This window comes from Aptenodytes forsteri, unplaced genomic scaffold, assembly GCF_000699145.1.
Source record: "Aptenodytes forsteri isolate BGI_AS27 unplaced genomic scaffold, ASM69914v1 Scaffold87, whole genome shotgun sequence".
NCBI lineage: Eukaryota > Metazoa > Chordata > Aves > Sphenisciformes > Spheniscidae > Aptenodytes > Aptenodytes forsteri.
Genome location: NW_008796041.1, coordinates 5,583,264 through 5,607,940, shown reverse-complemented (window position 1 = coordinate 5,607,940; position 24,677 = coordinate 5,583,264). Strand labels below are relative to the sequence as shown.

The 24,677-nt window shown below is 35.6% G+C and overlaps 1 protein-coding gene across 1 annotated transcript in view; it reads right to left on the bottom strand.

The window, feature by feature from the left end:
* The window catches only part of CACNA2D1 (calcium voltage-gated channel auxiliary subunit alpha2delta 1), a 375,598-nt gene that overhangs the window by 189,397 nt on the left and 161,524 nt on the right, over window positions 1-24,677 (bottom strand). The window contains exon 4 of the mRNA XM_009285553.1: window positions 12,943-12,987. Coding sequence (XP_009283828.1) covers window positions 12,943-12,987 — 45 coding nt within the window. The remainder of the gene's footprint in view (window positions 1-12,942; window positions 12,988-24,677) is intronic.

Genomic DNA, 24,677 nt, shown 5'->3' with positions numbered 1-24,677 from the left:
TTTCTCCCACAGCTCTGCTGCCAGGCTAAGGCACTTGGCAGACCGCTCTGCTGCCAGGCTAAGGCACTTGGCAGACTGAGGCAAAGAAGGCACCAAGTACCTCATCCTTGCTATGTCCTTAGGCACAAGGTACCCTCCCCACTGAGAAGTTTCTTTAGCTTTCCTTTTGATAACAGTGTTCTTAAAGAAGCACTTCTTGTTGCTCTTTATCTCCCTCAGCAATACAACCCCCAGCTGACTCTGCTAATTCTATCCCATCCTTGAAGGTTCAGGCAACATCTCATATCCTTCCTGGGTTGTATATCCTGGTCAGGAGTTCGGGAGTCATGTTGTGTAACCCCATCTGAACCTCTCAACTTGATTCTCTCCTATACGGGTGATGGCCTGGGAAAACTCAGGAGTTTAGGATCAGGGTGTTCACTACGAGACATTTTCCTGCCTGCCCTTAAGGTACCATGTATTGGACAGAACTACCTACTTCAGCATTGACTTTGATAGTGGCTTGACTGGATAAGATGATGTCATTAGCCAACACTAGGAATATATGGTCATATTAGAATAAAAGCACATCTTACTATAACTGATTAAAATGTTACAAGCAGTTCAGAAAAGCCCAGTGAATTAAAAAAAACAAAAAAATCCGTTAAAATTCATAGCTTCCTTCAAATTACTGTAGTCACATCCCACTAGGGTACTCAAACATATGTAATAAAATAAAATAAAAATATCCATTGTTGACAAAAGTCTCGTAGAATACTTGGTCATCTACAATTTCAAGACCAAAATGCACTCTGGATAATTTAGATTTTTCATATATCATCCAATTAAATTTCAAACTAGAGATTGTTCTACTGTTATTGGAATAAATTACACTGCCTACCTTTTACCACCCCCACATCTGATTAAAGATCATATCCCTGGAGAATAAGAACTGTTAAATCATCTTAATGCTTCATTGGGAATTAGTTATAATACCCACTGAATGTGAACATTTAATTAATTTGATTTTTTCATCTGATGCAGTTGTCTTTGCCATGATTTGCTAAGCTATCAACTGCATGATTTGCTAAGCTATCAACTGATCCTGTTTCACAGCCCCTTCTTACCTTCAGTCATACTGGTTAGGTCCAGATTTTGTACATCTTGCAGCATACTAATTGGTTATTGCTCTTTCTTCTTAATTTGTACTGTCTTCTGTGTCAATAACAACATTAATAACAGTAAGGCCCTGCTTTGAGAAGGAGGTTGGACTACATGACCTCTAGAAGCCCTCCTAATCTAATTTTTTTCTGTGATACTCTGAGTTAACACTAATTGGGCTCAAAACACTATACAAACATCACTCACTAATTCATGCTCACATAAATATAATGCAGCTTTTCACTAATTAAATGCCAGCTGTATCTAGGTAGATAAAAGCAGCAGGTAAAACTAAACCATCCACTGACCTCTGGGTTACATATGGACCATAGACTTTCCCTGCAGACTGAATACTGTATAATAATTTAAGTAAACTGCCATAACACTATGTAAGACTATTTATATGTTTTTTAAAAATGCTAGTATGGTGAAAACCTAAGAGTGCAATAAATTAGAAGAATAGCATTCACAGAGACTGAGGGAAATTTTAGAAGGATATTCTGCCCAAGAAGAGAAGCACATCAGAAGGGAAGAAAAAAAAAAAAGAAAAAAAAAAGGGAAAAAAAAGGGAAGAAGAAACAGGTCAACCTTTAGATGTTGAAAGAGCTAAAAAAAAAGTCAGCAAAAGAAAATACCTTTGTAAAAGGTCAGCTGAAGCCCAGTACAACATTTTTTAGGGTCTGGACAATGTGATTCCCCACTGGATTAAAAGTTATTTGCAATACACACCATAAAGGAGAGCTGCAAGAGTAGCTTTAATCCACCTTTTCACATACCAACACTAAAACCTCTGAAAGACTTCAAGTCACAAGACAAAAGCAGAAGCACAGATGGGCTTTCATAGCCACGTGCGCAAGAAATATTTCTGAAGCTAAACCCCAGATTGCTTCCTACTCAGCCCTACTCAAGCCATGACTCAGGTGCAGAACTACAGAGTAAATGACCTTGCATAAAATGAGAGGCTTCAATTCTGAAGCTCTGCTGCTTTGCCATACTTACGGCAAGCACTGGAAACTAGAGATGTTAATGAAGAGAACTGCAGGAAAGGATAACACTGGATACAGTAAGAAAGCCTTATACTTCATAGAATAGACTGATCATCCACTTACAAACACCTACAAATGGAATGCTTTATATTAGATATGGTTGTCTTCTTCAGTCTATTTTTTTTTCATCTGTTCTCCAAAAAACAACAGGGACAGAGCATGTTGAGAACAGATATGTGGAAAGGCCAGGGAAAGTGATCCGGCCATTTGGAGATGATATTGGCCAGTTCAGAAGTACTCTCATTTGCAGAGTCAGGGCAGGGAAGGAACAGGTGAGGAACTGCATTTCAGATCACTTAAACTACAGGGAACTCCCTGAAAATTCCAAAACAGTGCAATGCGTAGAGTATTTCCTGTTTGGGGATATATTAGGAATCATAAACGACTCTGAAATTATCTCCAAGAAAGCCAATATGGTATTATGTCTCCGAGTAAAGCAGCATTTCACATCATCTGAGGAAAGCAAAACTACATATTAATCTCACAATCAACTAATAATAATTGTATACACTTCCCAGAATGGGATTCCAGATACCCATATACAAACTGAATATTAAAGCCAATTTTGTAACTATAATATTTACCTCATCTCAGCCACACTTATGATTAAGGGTTCATTTAGGCATTTATTTCATCTGAGATATGAGTAAGCAGTAGATCAGCAGAACCACAGAGGACACAGCTATCAGCACATTATCTTTCTGTTTTTTTATTTTCTTAAACTTGAAAACACAACTCAAAGATGGTGGTGATTTAGCTATCTTGAGTCTTAGTAGTAAATCTTAATAAAATATTTTAAGTGCGCCACAGTCTTCTTGATCTGACTTGCAATTTCAAAGCCTACTTCTACATTCAATCAATCATATGAAAACAGATTCAGTCATTCCAGTCTTCTTGATCTGACTTGCAATTTCAAAGCCTACTTCTACATTCAATCAATCATATGAAAACATCAGATTCAGTCACTCGTTTTGTTTTGTTCCACTTAAAAATCTCAATGTGACCAGCACATTTCAAAGTGGCATGTCAAAACACTCATACAACATTGCTATCTATAATCAGGCAACAAAGCACTCGCTAAAAATCACTACTTCAAATGCTATAAACATTCTATAACAAGTTCAGTTTTGGAGTTGCTTTTATTTACCAACAAACAATTACACCGCATTCACTGCAATTGTTATCACTCATGCATTTGATATTAGTAGGAAATATCCTGAAGGAAGAAATTTTCCATTAAACTGATGAATCACTAGCTTTAGGGCTGAATTCTGATCTTTGGTGTGGCATAAACTTAGCCTCCATGGGGACACTTCAAGCACTGCTCTTTTGTGCAAATTTGCCTTCAAGATAGGATTCTCCGCGTTAAGAACATCTTCATCTTTTTTAAGACACTGACAACTACAGTTATCACTCGCCATTATTATTTCATAACTCTGTTTCACAGGTAGGAGATAGCTTTGGGGCAGTCATATATTTCATTATCATGTATTTTTCATTGCAGCCTCGAACGTATATTCATTTGGGAGAAGAGGAGACTTGCACAAATATGAATAAAGGAATATAAACCTGACATCTAGTTTTTTAACCAGAATACTAAAAAAAAGAAAAAAAGAAGAGAAAAAAAGGCAAGAACCCCTGCTCCCTGCGGCAACAGATCATTATAATTTCAATAGGAAGCTCAAAGGAATGCCTTTTCTCCCTATGGGTTGGACTCAAGCTTACCTATAGTGCCTTGAAATGGAAAGACCTGACATGTTTCCCAGTGATACTTGGAAAAAGGCACACGTTTCTCGGAGAACAATGCAAAAAGTCCTGTCACTAAAGCAGCCAATGTCAATCATGCCCTCACTATCAATTCCGATGGTCATTTTCCAAAGAATGTCATCCAAATCACACTGTTAGAAATGATAACACTGGATTCCAGACGTGAAAGAGGAAACTACACAGAAAATAAAAATGGAGTATGCATTTTCCTAAAAGACCTGGAAGTCACGGTACCATGAAATTACTAGAAATAAGAACAATAAGTCCTTTTGTATAAAAAGGATGAACACCAGATGTAAGACCAAAGAACATAAAAATATGGTTTTCCTGCTTACTGCTCCTCCCCAAATACTAAAGATAAGATGCTTTGCAATATCTTATAACAGGATTTTTCCACATCTCCACTACAGCGAGAAGTGTATGTTTTAACCATAAACATTATTTTTGTTATACACTGCAGTGAGAGAGATACAACACCCCATAGCGAAATTACTTTGTTACATAAAAAAAGGTAAAATATGGATCCACCTTTTTAGGGCAGTTCATTTACAAATATATTAACTTAAATGGAAATTTTTCAATGTAGGTACCAAAGTAAGTATGTTCTAGGATATTTAGAATATAACTTAAAAGAGTAACATCTATGAATATGTTGTATATTTGAGAAGCACTGGACAGAGGCTTGGAATACTCTCAGGAATGAAAAAGTGCAACAACCAAGAATTATTTTCTAAAAATGGAAATAAGGTAGGACATCTATGGGAATCTATCAAATTTTTCCCTCTTCATTTCATAAAATTTTAAATGTATTATAGACTCAATTATTAATTCTGAGTACTACATGCCAGTACCAAAAAATATTGGTTAATATTCAAGATATATTTTAATAAAAATGAAAATATAGTTGAAAAATATGACATTTATTACAGATTAGCAATTCCTGTTCTAATGAAACTTCTCTAAGGCGTTAAAAATGTTCACTATATAGGTGTATCAACAGTCCTACTCTGACAGTCTTTCATAATGGAAGATATAATTTATACTAGCACGAATGTTCTTTCACTCTTATAGCTTAGGCCAGTCTATGAGTGTTTGCTGGCAAAACGTCTCCCTTGTCTATATAAAAAAAGGCTGGAATAGGGCATTTGTCTGTATAGCTAATACAAGTTACAGTTACAAGGAAAAAAACAACAACAAAAAAACCCCAAGAAATTCCATGTCATATCGCCAAGAATCAGAAAAATTTTGGCACAGATACAGTCTAAGTTGTCAAAGAGTTCAAATTCAAAAGATCTCCATCAAACATCAGTCAACTAATATTTCAGTCTCTTTACAAACAGCCATTAGCCCATTTCAGTATCATGATTCTCCAAGAATGTACAAAAAACCATCTAAAACAAGTGCTAAATGGTGTTTTCCAGTGAAATTTTCACATGCCTAATTCTACCACATACCATCAAGAGATGCAACGTTAAACAGAAGATATGAGAACTAGGTATGTAAATATATGTAAATATTATTTAATCAGCTATCTGCAATACCTTGTCCTGCTGAAAAACCCTAGTAGGTTCAGAAGGAGAAGAAAATTAATCTAAAAATAGCTGCAACTGACACACATGAAGAACAGCAACAACAAAAATAATCCCTAACGTGACCTGCTATACGTACAAGGGCTACTTGTTGGCACCTTCTTGAGTGCAGAGGTATACAAATCACATTTATTGTCAAGTTATCTAACTATACTTTCCAATCTGTATGAAATATACTTTGCCCACTTTCTCATCATAAGTGAGAATAGCTGGGGCAAATTCTTTATGGCTCATATTAACAATTTTTTTCAGCATCAAAGAAATAAAGGACAAAGAGAAGATAAAAAGAAACATGACGTATCATAATTGTGACTGTAGCTATTTCACATAGTTACCTGTGATGTTATAATGTCAAACAGTATTAGTTGTCATACAATGAAAGCAGAGGGAATAAGAGCACCACACAACTTTAGATAAGGAAGTTAGCTGGCTACTATTCCTAGGCTGCCCCACTGTAAAAGGAGACTAGGTCTTCTACAGCCTAGCACTTAAACTCATCCTAAATTATTTGAAACTAATTTCCTACTGGAAGTGCCTATTCTTCACTGTCTATGAAATTTGGAAAAAATTAGTAGTTTCAGCTCAGGGAAAAAAGGATGCTTTAAAACCCACCTATAACTAAAACCAGATGGTAGGATATTGATTTTGTTATTTGTATGCTGGCATCCAGAGCCAGTCAAAGCTTAGAGATAGAACTCCTCTTACATATGCAGATACAAGGGAGATTTCTAAAGGTATGTATTATCAGAATAAGGTTTAAAAAAAAACCTTCCAAAACCAGAGGAAATTTGTATCTGCTGGTTGACATGTAACAGGTAAAGCAATCCCCACCCCAGCTTTCTCTATACTGTCAGGGCAGGTCTTTACATTTAGTCTCACTTTTCAGTCCAGCAACTGGCAGCTGTGTGGACTTGCAGAAACCTGGCATCACCCTTCCAGTCTCTAGAAAAGTCTCTTTATATCTGTTACCTTTGAGACTTGATCCCTGGAGTCCCCCACGTGCCCTGCCCCAGCTCCAGACCCTCCTCCCAACTGACCATATTCAGGTGCTATCTCCCCCTCAAGGGCTCTACCTGACCCAACACACAGCTCGTGGGACACTGGCTTACAGAGAAAACCCTTCTCTTCTGCTGCCCAGCTACAAAATACATGAAATACTATACTTGTTTGTTCAGTAAATCAAACCATTCTGCCATTTTTCAATGTATATTATAAGGAGAAAAGCCAGAAAATTCCTGAGTTCTGCTGGCAGGAGAAAAAAATTCAGCATTTCTTTGATCAAAACTAGAGTAGGTTCAGACTTGGTTTCAAGTAAACCTGGGCTAATTCATTATCAGACTTCTTTTTACTAAGTTAATCGTAGCTGTAAATCAAAGCCAATTTTGCAACACTTGATACCATAAATTAGTAGAAAAGAAAAGAATTGTGTAAGGGTATAAGCAGAGACTCAATAAACTCCCAATGCCACTGTCAGTATGCCTTTAAATATCAGTGCCTGTTCTAGGGATGAAGCAGACCTACAAGGAGCGTGCCTCTTAGGTATGTTCTGTTCTCTCTGCTTACTTCTGCCCAATATTTACTTTGACCATACATTCATATTTAAAAAAAAAAAAAGTTTAGGGGGTGGAAATTATTTTGTTTTCTAAAAAGCATAGGATGTGTACCTTCTGAAGCAAGTGGGAGGATGTGTCCTGTTTGATAATTTTCTCATCTCTCAGCTCTCCGTTTTAAAATGGGAGATGGATTCAGTGGATGGAAAGAGAACAGGTTATAGCTTACCCACATTTCCCAATGAAGATTAGGGTGTTTTAAAAAACACAGAAGAGCAGGCAAGAGATTATTACAATCAATTCCTATGTTCTCCATCTGATGCATTCCACCTTAAATGCCCAGAATTGTGGTAGGTTAAAAGCCACTAGGAATTTTTTTAAATGATGTTTACATTCACACCTAATCATCCTTTCTTAGTTTTACAACTGTTTTCAACTTGATGTAGAAATATATTTTTTTATCATTATTATTTAAAAAAAACTTGATAGCTGCATTTATGCTGCAGTTTTAAACTCCAAGAAAGCTAATGTTTCACATATTATTCCAAAATAACAAGGCATCACTGAATTAGGAATACTATCGAAACAATGTGGCAAAGACAACTTATCAGTTTTGAAAGATTTCTCCCTGCAAATTTTATAAAGTAATAAAAACCTGTTTTTCATATTTAAAACAGCCATAGGCATGCTCCAGATTGCTCCCCTCCAGTGGAACACACACATTGATCCTAGTCACAGAGTGAATTCACATTTTGTGCAGGTATTTGCTCCCCAAAGAGACCCCATAATTCTAGAGCCTTCATGTTAATTCAGTAAAATAAAAAGTGCTACTATCCCTTAATACATGATCAATAACTGCACAAGAAGTACTGCTCTGTTAGTCATGACTGCAATCCAACACGGGACTGCATGAAGGAAATCTCTAATAAATCACCTGTGCTAACTAGGGATACAACCCCTGCCAGGAGATGCAACTGGCTGCTCCCAATGAAAGCCTAATGAGTAAGACCTACAGAGGAGCTGCAAACTCCCATTGAGGTGTGGCTGGCTTCATGTTAAAGAAACATTTGTTTATTTATTTGTAATACTTAGTCCTTTCAGTTAAATCACTGAAAAATTTCAATCTTCTTTTCCTTAGGCTGTTGTAGCTTGTGCAGGAAGGAGTTTATAAAACCATGACAAGAAATTTCACTAAAAAAAGGTAGAAAAGGAGCAAGATGCAAAGAGGAGATGAGAGAAACATTAAGGAAGAAATCAAGGAAGAATGAAAATTAAGCAATCGAGCAATTCAGTGCATAGTGGAGAGGTGGATTACCTGAACACATGGAAACAGAAAAATCAGATTTAGAAAGAATCTATAAAGAAGATGTGGAATCATTAGAAATAAAATGGAGACCAGTACAAAAGAGGAAAGAACTGAACAGTGAAGCAAAGACGACTATAAATAGGGTGGGGCACAAAGGACAAGAAGAGAAAAAAGGCAAAGCAATATTAAAACTTATGGGAAAGGGCATCTTAATATGGTACCACTCAGTTGTCCAATAAAAGCACTGCAGCATTTGTCCAAATACGACAAAAGCAGTTGACATCGGCAAATTAAAGTGCATGACACAGACTGCAATATATCAAACTGAAAGGGTTCTAGGGAATAGGACAGTGAATGAAAACCTGAGAGACCTGTATTAAATTACAAGCTTGGCCATTATCTTTCTATGAGATATGAAAAATGGGAATATAATACCTCCTACCTTGTTGTGAGGATAAAACTCATTAATTATCATGAACAGCTTACACATTACATACAGTGCTGTGGGGGAAATAAGCAAGTAGAATCTAATTGCTGCTGTAGGATAAAGAGTACAAAAGGTATATTACTGACTGATGGACTAAGGGGTTGCAAATTGATTGTTTTATCTGAGAGAGTGAGAAATCCAAAGGCCAAAGAATGATTGGCCTTCACGTGTTTTGTTTTTTTTTTTTAAGTCCAAGCAAACACAGTCATTAGATTCAAAAAGGCACATCAAGACAGCAGATGAAAAATAAGGGAGAAGGCTCTCCTGAATGTGGTACATAAACAAGAAGAAGGAAAGGAAACTATACTACAGCATATTAACATACACCAGAAAAAATACACAGAATTTAAGTTAGAGGATTGTTCTTCTGATAAAGCTATAATTTTAAAAGGATGAGCAGAGACAAATAAAAACTGGCAGGCAGGACCTGTGAAATTAATTTCTTCTAATTCTTCAACATCTAAAAGTTAAGATCTAAAAGGGTTCGTTATGGGAACCCGGTCAACAGAGAGAAACACATCTAGGAGTGATGCAGGTGACCTTAGACACCTATCTCAGACTAAACTGAACAGCTCTCTAGAGGTATCCACAGTGACTAGCTTAGATATCTAATTTTAATAAGTAAATTTCTGCTACTAGTTATTCCTACTTGTACTGAAAGAGAAATATAATATCATGACCTGTGATTAAATGCTCACAGCATGGAAGAGAAAAAAATATGAACTTGTTAGAGACAGCAAAGAATGGATGGCAAAAGCAGTTTTACTAGCCAGTGCTTCCACGATGAATCTATTCAAATCTCTCCATGTAAAAAAAAGATGCCACCTAAGTCCCCTCAAGCATTTTTTCAGGCAGGAACAGAGGAGAAGAGGCTGTGGTGTTTGCATACACAGTTGAGACCTGGATGCAGGTTTTCTCAAAAAAGTTCAGTATCAGATCACTGACCATCTTATCCTTATTGTTTCTTCCTTCAAATTAGATTACTGATCACAACGACAGCACAGGCACAAATACAGCTATTTGCACGCTCAATGTGTTTTATCAAGAAGTATTTAACTGATTCTTACCACCTTAATGAGATGCAAATCATCTGTAAGCATACCCGCAACTTTCTATTCCCAACAAAGTGCTACAATTAGAATACAAATTTTTCTTGGATTCCTAATATGCATTTAGCTAATCAGCCTCAACTTTACTGATGAAGGAAAAGAATTCCTACATTTTAAGTTTTTTAAGAAATATTTGCATAAAAAATTTAACAGTGAAAAACTCAAGACACATGGAAGAAACTTTTTTAGGAGGTGCATGTTAGTGGTTCCTGAAATATTGGGCCTTTTAAAGGGATCCAAATCTGCATGTATAAATTACATCTCTAAAATAATTGTTCTTTTTCTATAATATAAATAAGATTTATTTTGTTTATTAAGAATTAATACTGATATTGCAGCTGAAGGAGGATAACGTTTAGCATCATTATGAAATATTCACCTTTTCTAAATAGCAAGAATCATAGAACCATTTAGGTTGGAAAAGACCTCTAAGATCATCGAGTCCAACCCTGAACCTGACACTGCCAAATCCACCACTAAACCCTGTCCCTAAGCATCACATCTACACGACTTTTAAATGCCTCCTCCACTTCCCTGGGCAGCCTGTTCCAACGCTCGACAACCCTTTCGGTGAAGAAATTTTTCCTCATGTCCAATCTAAACCTCCCCTGGTGCATCTTGAGGCCATTTCCTCTCGTCCTATCGCTTGTTACTTGGGAGAAGAGACCAACACCCACCTCGCTACAACCTCCTTTCAGGGAGTTGTAGAGAGCGATGAGGTCTCCCCTCAGCCTCCTTTTCTCCAGGCTAAACAACCCCAGTTCCCTCAGCTGCTCCTCACAGGACTTGTGCTCCAGACCCCTCACCAGCTTCATTGCTCTTCTTTGGATGTGAAGAAGCAGAATTTGAGTATGTTTCTCTGGGATGAACAAATCCAGCTCTTAGCAGATACGCTGAACCAATGAGGTATCAGTGGCGGAGATACCTGAGACTGGCCTCTTTTCATGGTGTAATTAGAACTCATGGGGAACTTTTTAATGGTATCTCCTTAAGTCAAAACATTTGTTCTTATCAGCTAGCCAAAAAACCTTAAATGATTGACAGAGAGCACATGCTCTCAAACAACCAGAGTTTGTAAATACTGTACTTTCTTGGTATCTTTTCCCTTCACATTGTTTTCTAAACTTATAAGTCAATAAAGAGATTAAAAGCAAAACAAAACAAAAAACTCCTTTTTTTCCCTTCTCCCTCTTTAACCTTTTGATTTGAGGACTGTTATGAAGGAAAGAAAAAGACTTATTTCAACAGATATAGCCCTACAAACATACTGGCAACTCAAACAGAACCACAGCCTCAATGCTGTATTTTTATATTTTACACAGTCCATATAGCACAGATCTGCAGAACGTTTCAGCCCACTAAGCTGAAATTCCTAGGACTTAAAATTTTTTATTGCGATTCAAAACATTTCAAAATAATAATTTAGGCTGGTGCTGAGTTTTGGTACTGCACTCTGTGTTGCTGATGCCACGTTGCAGTGTTACTTGTTTCTTGACAGATTGCCCCTGACTCACAAGGAACTATTTTTAACTCAACAATATGGGTTATTATAAACTTCATTCCGAGAGTTCAGAAAGACATAAAAAGAAATAAAACTGAAACAGAAATACAAATAGGACACCTGGTGGAATAATTTTTTTTTTTTTTCTGGGGGAAAAAAAGTTCCTGAGGAAAGTCAAAGAAAATGAGAGTAAATTCTGGAGCAGCATTTCCTTTTCTGCCTTGCCTAACCAATTTGGATTTATGTTGTTGAAGTAGTCACCTCAAGACCTTTCTCAATAGAATTAAATCATAACAGATACATCAGGGTCTTTTACTTCACACCATAATCTACCATCACTATATGGTACACTTAGATGCAAAATCCAATGTTTAAGCTTTGTAATTCTGTTTCCACAAGTGATTAGCACGTGCAATCCCAGTGAGTTTAATCAGAAAAGACCAATATCTTTCGAATTTAGGTTACTTTAATGAATTTTACTTAAAGCATGAAAATTTTAAAACTCGGGACAGTAGACTTTGTTGTATCTGAATTCCAGTACTCGTAACTCTATATAAGCATATCAAACAGTTCTGCTTGACATGATCTATGTGCCTTCTTTAATTGCCTTACAGCAGAAGCATCAATTACAATAGTGATGCCATCAATCTCTAAAGAATACTTGATTAAAAAGTGTAAATGAAGCATGCTGGCAATTCTGATTATACATTTACAACATTTTTTCTATGGTTTTATAAATTAAATCTATAATGAAGACAAGCAGTTGTATTATCTCAAGTGAAGGTGAGGATAACTTGTCTTCTCCCCAGAAGACATTAAGGTTTTTAATAGTTAAAGCAAAATAGGAAACTTCAAACCACTTAAAGTAAGAGTTTTAGTAGAGCCAGGAATTGAAATATGATACATTTTGTCTAAATCTTGGGACTGGATTTTCAATTTCCCCAAAGCTTATTACAGTCATATGAGTGATCACAAAGTGCATGAAAATAGTTATTCAGTAACATTTTACATCTGCTTTCCCCCCACGTAAAAAATTTCTTACAAAGAATGCAGAACAAGATAATATAAGCTTGGAAAATAAGGCCAGAAATTTGTTCCTTCAGAGTAAAGTAAATTATTTACATTTATAATTTTGATTCTTCAGTCCTATAATTATGATTTTATTATATTTCAAAAAGTGAATGACACTGTTGTCAGGATCTTTTTTCTCCCAGCACATTCCCTGCCTGATCAGTAACTCAGACTGTATGAGGGAAGACAGACTTCAAGAATTAGAACATAAAATATTATCTGGCTCTTGAGGAGACTTTTGAAGACATTTCTAAGTTTCTTGGTTTCTTGCTTCTGCAAAATATTTAAATGCTAGTCTCAGAGTTTCATTAATATTTTCAATCCCTTAATTTTTTGAGATTACAGGCAATGAAACAAAAAGAAACATATTACTTACATCATTCTGATCATCTTTTGCATTGTAATAGATTATATCATTATTCTGTAAGAGAAAGAAAAGTAATTCTGTTAGTTTGAAAGTAGGGAATAAAGTTTACTAGCAACAATTTGTACTAAAATACATTTTAAAATAAACCTGCATTTCTTTATGTATTGTCTTTGAAATATGACAGAATCAGACCTTTGCTTGCTCTCTGTTGCATGTAATATTTCCCACGCTAGTGTTTAACTTCATTCATTTAATGCTTCTTCCCTGGTAAGCTACATAAGTTACCCAGAAAGCCAGCTAGAAAAGTACAGACAACATTGGACAAAATCCAGAGCTCATAAAAGACTTCTGTAAGCTGTTTCTTTTTCAGACATATGACTCTCTCACTATGTAATTAGGTGATTTATGCACCATGACATCTAACAGGCAATAGATACGATGACGCATGGGCATTGCTAAGTGGGTTAAGTATTTGTTGCACACACGTTTATTGTTTTATTCACCTCCCACAGTGAAAATAAAATCTGGGAAAATACATCACAGGAAAGTCTGGCTGTTGTAGCGTAGAGTGGATCCTGGCAGCTCTGTGGAAACGCTGTACCATGTAATTCAAGCAAAGCAATGAAGGAGAAGATTACTAGTTTACATTACAAAATCAGTCAGAAGCTTCAGTCAGTGTAACGTCTACAGCATTTTGAAAATTGTGGTATTTCCCATGGAATACATTTTTGTTTTATCTTGAAATATTTCTGAACCATTTAAAAGCCTTAAAGATTTAGATTCACTGTAGTAGCTTTCTACTAAATAGAATTGCTGCCACGTGCCCTGTACTTTTTTGAATGAAAGCAAGCAATTGTTACGTGCATTTCTGTATGAAATAGACACATATATGTACATAGCAGTTTTTTAAGTCCCATTACAGATTTTGAATAAATAAAGAAAAGGAGAAGAAGTTACGTATCTTCATGTCCAGCAGCTTGTTTAAATTATATGATTGCTGTTAACCTCCAAAAATAACCTTAATTTATATTTTCAGTTCTGTTTGTGGTAATACCTTTGGTTTTATGTACCTAAATAAAAAGTTGACCACAAAAAAAAGCTTTTTCTTTTATAAATACCAAAAAGAAAGAATTATTTCAGTAATAATTTTTCAAGTGGGTAAGCCAACGACAATTATTACTTGCACTAAAAAAGTACCATGACATGTGCTACAAGGTAATGCAGTTCATCTTTATAAACCATCATTTTCCTCACTTCATAAATAATGACATTGTTCATCCTCCTTTGTGACCTTTTTGAGATCCAAACATGAAATATATTATAGATGAGCTAAATGCCATTTTGAGGTAAATGCTATTAACATGAACTCATCCTCTTTCCCTTTCCCTCAAAATGTACTTTTCCACTTTTCCATCAAGACTCTGTTCTATCCACAGGTCAGTTGGTTTTGTATCAGTATCTGGGTAACTAAGCCAGACCTCAGTGTGTTACAGACACAGGAGGAAATTTGTTTTGTCATTAAGGACCAAAGCTAATTGCTTATTCACTTGATTGTTGTAAAGAAAAGACCATGTAATGCTTGTGGAAGCCTTCAAGTAAGTTGGAAGAGGCAAAAGATTCAATTTTCTTTGGAATGTCTTTACTTTGTACATGCTTGTGTACAAAATAACTGTTCTGTAAATAATTTGATCTGTTCAAAAAGCCATGTGATTCTTTAGCAGGCAACATTTAAACTGCAGAGGATCCAACTATGAGTTGTACTAGCTGGAAATGTTAGCACAAGTGTTTTCATCACAAGATAATCTGTTTAATTTAAAAAAAAAAAGTTGTTTCACTTCAGAAGACAGGGGAAAAGAATACTTCTTTCACCATACCTTATGTTATGTTATGTTATGTTATGTTATGTTATGTTATGTTATGTTATAGCAGTTCCCCTGCAATTTCTTCCCTGGAAGCTTTTGTTTGGGAAAAAGGAGACCAGGAAAAGCAATACAGACATATTTATCTGGATATTATGTATATATGCTTTTTGTTTAGTGGTTTCATTTTAAAAAGGAACATTTTCATAAAACACAATTCTATTAGGCTTTCTCTTGTATTGACTTTCATCTAGATATCAGTTTATTTCCCCAGCCCCTTCCCATCATTCAAGTTTACCCTAACTCATTTAATGAATAGGATTTTTAACAGTCCTCTACGCATACAATTCTGTTTATCTACTTAAACACAATGATTCTTTATCATCACAATTATATTTTCCCCTGTCTTATATTTTTATTTATTTGTTTAAGTTGATCGAAGCTGGCATAGCATTGCTATCTACTTCTACTGGACTAAACAGTATTTTTTAAATCACCTATTAAACAATTATGTTTCAGAACCATGATACATTTACAAGTTAATTAAAATAACCCCCCACCACCCCCCCAAACGAATTAGATATTTTGTTAGGCTATTCATATCTTGTAGTTCATTACCCTGCCTGGAGATATTACCTATATAATGCATAAACTAACACTGACATTGGTCATATCTCACTACTCTTAATATAGAAAATATGAGATACCCAGTGCTACAACACACTGAATGCTGTACAGTTCACAAACTAGATTCATGGATCAGTTAGATCTTTAGAGGACAATTTTTCATAATCTAACCACTTCTAGCTGACAAGAACAAATTGCTTTATTGTTGGTTCTCAAGCAAGTAGTTCAGTTATTTATTAACTTCGTGATACACAGAATTTGAATCCTCCCACTGTTATACACTTCTGCCACCAGGTAATACTGCACACTTATTGAGCAAGCCTAAGACACAATGTAAATATCCTAGATACTTATTTTTGTTCTTTATCCAGTAATGCTATGAGAGAGAGGGGTAAATACTCACTGTTACTTCTGTTCATGAATGAAGGGATTTAGTAAGACAGTCCTGAAGCTGAATTTATGGAAGAATGACTTTAGGAGACCATATACATAAATTAGAAACTTTAGCATAGTATCAGTACACAAGTTTACAAAATTTATGCAGTTGGGAAGGTGAAGGGTAGTTTTCACCGTCATTAATTCTCCTTTCAAAGCAAACAGTTTCAGTATCTGACAAGGATATGCAAGGCTTGTTCAAAATAGGTGATTGTTGTTAACCTCCCAAAATAGCCTTAATTTATATTAATTACATTAAGGACCAGGTCATGAATGTTTTATTTGTGACTTTTACTATTTTCTTCTATTCTATCCTAATAATCTTTTTTCTTCCACGCTTTCATTGATACTATTATTTGCTGAAATTAGATTCTTCCATTGTCTTTATATTGCTTTTCATTTCAATACTACTTTATTTCCCAGCTTTGGGTATAAAACAATTTCAATGGGAAACACTACATATTGGGTAGTATTAATGACTTCCTAAATTTCACCACACTGAATCCAAAGTTTCTGGTCTCTATGATATCTGTAGCTACAGATTTGAAGAAACACACAGATTCATCAAATAGAAGAAAAGCATGGGAAAATATAATCTTTCAGAACATCTGCAGATGAAATTTGGATTCACACCAACACTAACTTACACTCGCATTTTGATTCTCTACGGTGCAAGTTTACAGACACAGTCTATTGATTCGAGTAGTTAAATGCCTAATCTCAACTCAGGATTATGTGAATGGAGCTGAAGTTGGTTTGTCATCACAGGAAATAACACTTTTTTCTATCAAATTCTTTCAAGAACAACACAAAGGGATTACATTGCAACAAGATACATCTGACTCTACAGATAATTACGTGTAGTAAATCGTGATGATATATCTATGTCATTTTTTTGGTAAAAGCTATACATCCTCCTTTACTCTACCAAGTGCCAAAGATGAAAGCTCCTTGTCGTCACTGCCACATAATGGCTTCTGTAGGAAAACCTGCTCTGTAAATCCTATGCTAGAATTCCAAGAATTGTCCATGAAATATGGACCCCATCAACTGGTGAAACCTCTTTTTCGGTGGAAACATTTTATGTGTGACATTTGAAGTATCTGCTTTTCCACAAGAGATGTTTGCATTTCATTCAGGAAAGAAAAAAAAAATACTGGAAATCTTAAGATTTTCAACAACCGTCCAATACTATCTATTCAGAAATACATAGCTGCTTTCACTGAAGCTGTGATTAAGATAACTTATGCACTCAGGTCTGTATGTGAGGCTTCCTAGAGACTCTACGTAATCTAGATCCTGTGAAGTAGCCCAAAATGCTGTTAGGCATGCAGGGGAGACTGAAGGCCTGAAATGGATTCTAGAACTTTGTGAGACGCTATAATGAACTACCTGAAAATAAATAATTAAAAAAAAAATAGGGGGAGAAACCAGTTTTCTGCAGCTTTTCATATCATAAGAAATTAATATGTAATGTGTTAATTTAGATAGACATCACAATTATTTTTTTTTTTCTAAAAGCAGCAGTTCCAAAACAATTGTAGATAAAATGTGAAAGCAAAAAATAACACTCTTTTCCATGACTTTATTTGCTACAGAGATGCTAGAAGATAATGAACTCCCTCACAAAAGAAAACAGAAGAGTTTTTGTTAAGGTCTCCATACTTCAAACATTTTCTTCAATGAACCACTGGAGGCAAACCTAAAATTAGTGTAGTACATTATATTGCAAATATATATTACTGCATAATTATTAGTACATGATTTAAAATCTGAAATTAAGGCCAAATATGATTATTTGAATTTTGTTTTAAAACAGCATACTTCCCATGACTTCCAAGTATTTTATACAAAATGTGTTGAAGAGGCAACGTATAAAAGCTCCTTCATATTGCAGTTAACCTGCTAGTCGTGATACCTACGAGGATTCTTTTGTTCTGAAGGTAATGAGGTAGAGTAAGAAATCAAAAACCGAGAAAAAACAAACCGTATTACAAATATATGTCTGATTTTGACTGTTCAGTTTAAAAATCAGTGCTTAGAATTACAGATACAAATTTGGAGAACATTTTAAAATCATATTAATCCCACACACTTTGAAAAGGCATAGAACACTAGTAAAAGAACTGGGAGTCCTGTTGGTCAGCATGCAGCAATAAAAATATTAATAATACTGGTTTATTTCATCTTTCATAGACATACTGGATTAAATTAGTGTAAATGCCTATAAATGCTAAAAAAATATTTCATGAAGCGTTGGTAAAATCCATCTGTTTTAATTTTAAAAAACATTTTCTTCTATCTCCTTGGATAAAGATGTGCATTAAAAAAAGTTCACTCTAATATCTTTAGGGTAATTAAGATTTAAACCCAACCTAATAAATCCTATGACAAATAAGCCAAGTAGTTTTAGTTTAATCCCTTATATAGTCTGACATGCAGTTTAAGGCATAATTAGACTCTTCAGAAAAGAAAGCTAAATATGTCCTATCACAAATAAAAAATGACATCTATTTCTAAAGAGAATAACTTTAGGGAATAAAAGCCTGCAAATAGGGGAAAAAATGAAAGAATGCCAACTACTACAACTTCTTTTGTTATAGCTTTGTAATTTTACATAAGTGAAATGGCACAGGTAAAATAAGGGGATTAGCAGCTAACAACTTTTTTTTTACCCTTCAGTATCCATGAGTAGAAATACCGATTTAGGGCCTGTCTTTAAAGTGAGTCAGGCAATAGAGTAAATTAGTTGCAATTACTGTGTCTGAACATGGGCTGTAAGAAATAGGTTAGAAAGTGCATTTAAAACAGGATCTTGAAACAGGGCTTGGAAACAAGATATTTTAAAAATCAAACTATTTTTAATAAAAAAAAAGACAAATATCAAACAGTTCAATAACATCGCAGTCTAGAAATATTTCCCCATATTACCCATAATACAGCAAATTCATCACTTGGGTTAGACATTTTTTCCCCAAACATAATTTGATTAAAGAACTACTTTCTCAGAATATTAAATTTCATACACTAATTAAAAACTTCCAGGTCTGCACTATAATTTATGAAAAGCCTTTTTCATCAGATTTGTGTAAAGGGTTTTTCTCAAGATTCTACTGAGACTAATAATTGGAATGAAAAGACGAAGGTGAAGATTACAGGAAATAACATAAAGGAGGACTAAAGGTGCTGCATATTCTTTGTCATAGAATACGTGTTCTTTTAAAAGGTGAGAAAGATGAATTTATTTAGCATTCATTTACAGGTTAGTCCTTCACTGAAATTATCAATCTGGAAACCTTCAAATTGATAGACAGTTTTCATGAGATGGTCACTTGTCCATTCACAGATGCATCAGTGTGATACATAAAATGAGTAATTTAATAATCACCTGCATGCTAGAGAGGGGGACTAAAAAAAACAACCCTCATATAAACAGATAATTTGTCAGATAAAAGTAATGTACAGCTACAGATTCCAGATAAAAATACACTATATGAAAAATGCACTTTCAAGCCCTTGACATCCGTTCTGAGGGATTTTGATCTGAGGCTAGATCCAAAGATTGCAGTGCTGATGGCAGACAGAATTTAGTCATCTGAGTTAAAAACTGAGATAATGAAAAAGTTCATTGAAATCTAAACTTGGAAGAATCTAAAACTCTGGAAGTACTTGAGTTTCCAACATTAGTATTCCCTAGGTACCTTAATATTCTGTTTCTCTAAGGACCTTTGAAGAACCTCAGGCTTCACATCTCTGAGAAGTCTGGACCCTACTTTGCACCTTCACAGAGTCAGGACCCATAAACTGAAGCCTCTCACCCCTGTAACTTGAGGTACTTCCTATCACTGAATACATCATACTTTTCAATATGTAATAATCAATATAATCAATGACAGCCAAATATATTAGATCAATTAAGTCACAATTAGCAAATGGAATGGACACTTGCTCTGCTCTCACCTCCTCTTGCCCCCTCCTTCCTTTCTGATGACCATTGAATAGTATTAGTTATAGGGCTTTCCTGTTTAGAAAAAATATTATGATTATTCTGAACTCTGGATTCTGCATTAGAGCATACCATACAGAAAAAACATTTGCTTCCTCACTTTGACTGATGATATATTTTGTGAAATACATTTAATGCAAATGGTCCAGCTAAAACTCAGAAACTTATACAGTGAAAATAAAACTGAAAAAAATCAAACCTGAAATTTCTGTGAAGAAATACATTAAGATAGCATGTATTTTAAAAATGCAAAACCATTGAAATGCATATCCTATATACACTGGACTCTGGTTGAGTTTATTTTACCAAATCATGGTATTTTTGATGGCTTAAGGCAGGCACAATATGAAAATACTTGTAACAGTAAATATGTGTTACAAATGGGAGATCATATATTATGCTATTACAGCTTCTGAATACTTACAGCCCACAGGAACATCATGACCTTGCCTTGATCAAGAGCCAAGTACAGTGAGCCATGGCCAAGGGCACAAGGCTGACTGTGGCACGCTATGGCACACAAAAAAGTAGTGAGTGTAATGAGCCTTGGTACAGGCTGAGCATCAGTGAATGACAAGAGAACACCTGGGATGCTGGCAAAACATGATAATGTCATGGACTGATTTGACTGGCATCCTGTGACACCTGTCTATAAAACCCCCAGTAACAGAGACTGTAGGGAAACGTTGCCACGTGGATGTTTGACATGCCAGGAAAGCCAAGCATCAAAGTGGAAGCAGCCCGCATCATTGCCAAGCCACTGCCCAGAGCCCAGAACAAGCGTCCCACGTACCCCAGGCTGCGCTCTGCCGACTCACCGGCACCGTGACCGAGGCAGGTCTCAGCTAACTTTGTGCACCGGGAGTGTGTGTGCAAAGATTGCACTGCCACAGCCCATCCATTGCTTGGTCCACTTAATGACATGACCTTCACAGTGGCACGTTGTCTTGTGTTCCTTTCCTCACCGCGACAATATCCAATTACATGCTGATTTTAACCACGCTTGATTTAATTTGTCTTGTGCAAATTATAATTAGTAAAGCTGAGTAAGAAGTTTTTTATATCACATTCAAAGCTCAGGAGAAAACCCTGCTATTTTTTACAGGGTTACAATAAGTAGGTTTTTTTAATTTTATCATATTATGCTACATTATACATTTACTTAGAAAAAAGAGTAGTGAAGAGTATTAAGGTTGCATGCACAGCCTCAAAAAGAAGCATAAAATATACCAGAGAGAGTACTCCTGTCTTCAAATCTCTAGAACTGATCATAGAAACTGTAAAGAATAGGAAAAACTTTTCCATGTCAAACAAAACTCCTCAATTTTCAGATAATTTTCACCATAAGAATTGTTATAAGAAACTGCCATTGGACTTCTTACGCTGTCAGGATGATACTTAACTCCCTGAAAAAATTAAGAATGCATTTTAAGTACTAACTGCAATTTGACTGTAGAATTAAAAGACAAAAGTGGTTGAATGTGTCAGGTTAAACATAATACAGCCCACAAAGTGATGAGAAATACGTCAGACAAACACCTGAATCGGAATCTACAGAGCTGTCTGTTCTGAAATAATACAACATACTCTGTGAATAATTTCTGCATCAAGACATCCTATAGCTCAATGGCCTGCAATCAGAAGGCAATCTCTGTTGGACATGCAGATAATTGGTAATATAACAATGGAATTTTGTTAATTTGCCTACTGGTAAGGATAGTCTTTTTCTTTATGAATCGTTTCTAAATTTGGGGATTTTTTTATTTTATTTTATTTTTTTAGTGCAACTGGTGGACTAAACAAATCAAATGTGGCAACCAATTAAGTATTTTTTTTTATTGCAAAATATCAAAGGCCAAATACTTCATGCAGGAATGAAGAATTAGTGACTGAAGATTTAATGATGCAAAACCACATTGATATTACTCTCTGGTATAGTTGATTATATCACAGAACGACTGCCGTTTTAGTTAGTCAAACTGAAAATTTCTTTTCAAGGATAATATTTTGATCTACAGTGAAACCACAAGCATCACTATGCAAGAGTATATGCAAACATTAACCACGTGCTACACTACAGCTACAATTCAGCACATCATAGTGACTGTATATGGGAACAGATGCCAAAAGCACATCATTTCACACTTTTAGCCTTTCAGAATGCTGCTGCAACACTCCTGCAATGGAAGATTTCTTTCTTGTTATATTCATCAATCACCTTCATATTGGTACAACATTTGGTGAATGGGAACTTGTATGTACCTACAAAATGGAAAGATCAACTCTCGAACTGGCAGTGCCTTCAAGCCTACCAAGACTAATTCAAATGGAAGACTGTTCTCAAGAACAGAATTGTTACAGAGTATATTTCTCTTTCTAATAAATACTGGACATGTTAATATAAGGTTCTCTGTACCTAAGACTATCAAGCTATCTGTCCCCAGTTGGCTATGCAACCTTTTACCTTCTGTTACTGCTCACCTTCATGTTGAACTGAAACCCTGACACAACAGATATCGACAGTAACCGGCTACAGAAAAGGACAGTACTCTAATAAAACCCAAACATCTTAGACAATAATTTAAACATTTCCATAAAGAATTGTTTTGTTCACTTTTTCAGAGAAGAGGTAAGTTTAGTAAGGTAAGCACCACAAGTCTACAATAACTTGGGAAGAAGGAACAGGGCATCCCTTGGCAGCAGGACTTAAGCTTCAAAGCTATTAGCTTTTATACTTATGTATTTATTTTCAGCAAAGCAAAGTGAGGAATGTTGCCTGTATTGAGCAGATGGAGAAATCTGTCATTTCTGAAAATTGAATTTCCCCCGTAGACTTTAATGGGAGAGAAGAAACAGAGAAACAGGCTTCGTATTTGGAAAGACTGCTGTTTTTTCTGGCAGTCTGCAGTCTATTTGTGTGGTTTGGTTTTCTCTCAAGTAAAAAGCACCAATTAATTTTAGAAACACTATGCATTATTTGCTTACTTCCATCCTATGTGTACCCAGTAGCTAAACTACCAGCCAGGAGCTCCACGTCTAAGGTAAGGCTATGGAGAAAAACTCTTGGGATAGGCAGTTATTTCCACCTTTGAAAGGGAATATTCAGTAAAACAGCTCTATATGACAAAAATAAGGCTATAGGTATTAACAGAGCTTCAGCTCCAAATCTCTTTATGCTGAGGATTCAAAGAACCAGTGGCAGGATCCCTGATGCAAACCATATCAGTAGTAACCAGTGGGGCAGGATAAGAAGCTCTTGCTCTAATATCATCCCCATTATTTTAAGAGTTGATTACTTGACTGTCTAGTCCTGCAGCCACTTGAAAACAGTGTTGAAATGGCTTTAATCTCCTTTACCAAATTTTTAAAGTTGCTGTTTTGCAATTTTAAACATTGTGGATGGTCTTTTTTGGAAGAAGACTATGACATAGAGGCAGCATAGCAAATACGATCAACTTTGCACAAAACTTACTTCAGTCCACACTATGTTCCAAAGACTTTTTCAAACCCTTTTTATTTCAGTCTGAGCTGAAACTCATTGAAGTCAACCAAACAGACTCTGGAATAAGCCCAGTATGGACATATGTTTCATGTTATGAATAGAAAGTCACAAATAATATTACTATAGTCCCAATGGATACAAACACCAAAAATCAATATCCACTCCCATTCAAGCAGAAGAAAGATTTATAACATGCCTCTGGCCTACCCTAAGTAGGTGGATAATGAAAGGTAATGATTCAAAAAGTTATCCTCTCCTTCTCCTACCAGCCAAACCTCCCTCGGTATTCTTGCCATCTCCCCAAAGAATGACAAAAAAATTCTAGGATTTTATGTACTTTCATGTGTCACAAATGAACAGGAAAGAAAATGAAAAGGACACTCTTCTGGAGTTACTGAGTTTAAAAGAACTGGCTAGATATATAAAGTGATACAAATAACCATATTCTATATTCCTCCTCCAGTCCCCTAAGTCAAAAGCAAGGTAGCCAGAGACAACCCTGAGAGACAAAAATCTTTTAAATCCTTTTTAATTTTGGTAAATATATTCCTCCAAAAGGTTCAGGAAACTGCTAATCTTCTCATCACAGTAACTTCCTCAAGTTATAAGCAACCGCAAATGGCTTCTTTTTATAAGGCAAAATGCAATCGATTACAAAGCAGATTTCCAGGTGGGAAAATGAAATTAATTTGTTAGCAGCTAATTAACCTCTATATCACACTATCTGATCTGTTTAATTAAAGCAGCAAAGTATGTTTATTTTAATTTATTCAGCATTACTTTCTTTAGTTGATGAGAGAACACAAAAAATAAAATAAATAATAATAAAGAAAAAACTGTCTGAACTGATTGCATATTATTGAGACTGTAAATAATGGGACCGGTATAGTACAGGAGCCTAGTTACACAGTTTGGACATGAGTTTAAATTCAATTCACAGGAAATTGGCATTCTGAATTCATACTTATGTAGGTGCTAGGATGTAATGAACTAGGCTACATCTCTTGCACTATCATAACTGAATACAGAAAATATGCCAGTTCTCCAACTCCAACAAATCTGCAAAAAATATTTTTTACCAAGTAATGGGCAAGTCTATAATACAATTTGTCCCAAAGAAAATGAGTTTACATTTGTTACATTGCTACTGTGTTCTATTCCAAGCTGAGTGGTGTGGCTGACACACCAGAGGGACAGGATGCCATCCAGAGGGACCTGGACAAGCTCGAGAAGTGGGCCTGTGTGAACCTCATGAGGTTTCACAAGGCCAAGTGCAAGATCCTGCACCTGGGTCGGGACAACCCCCAGTATCAAT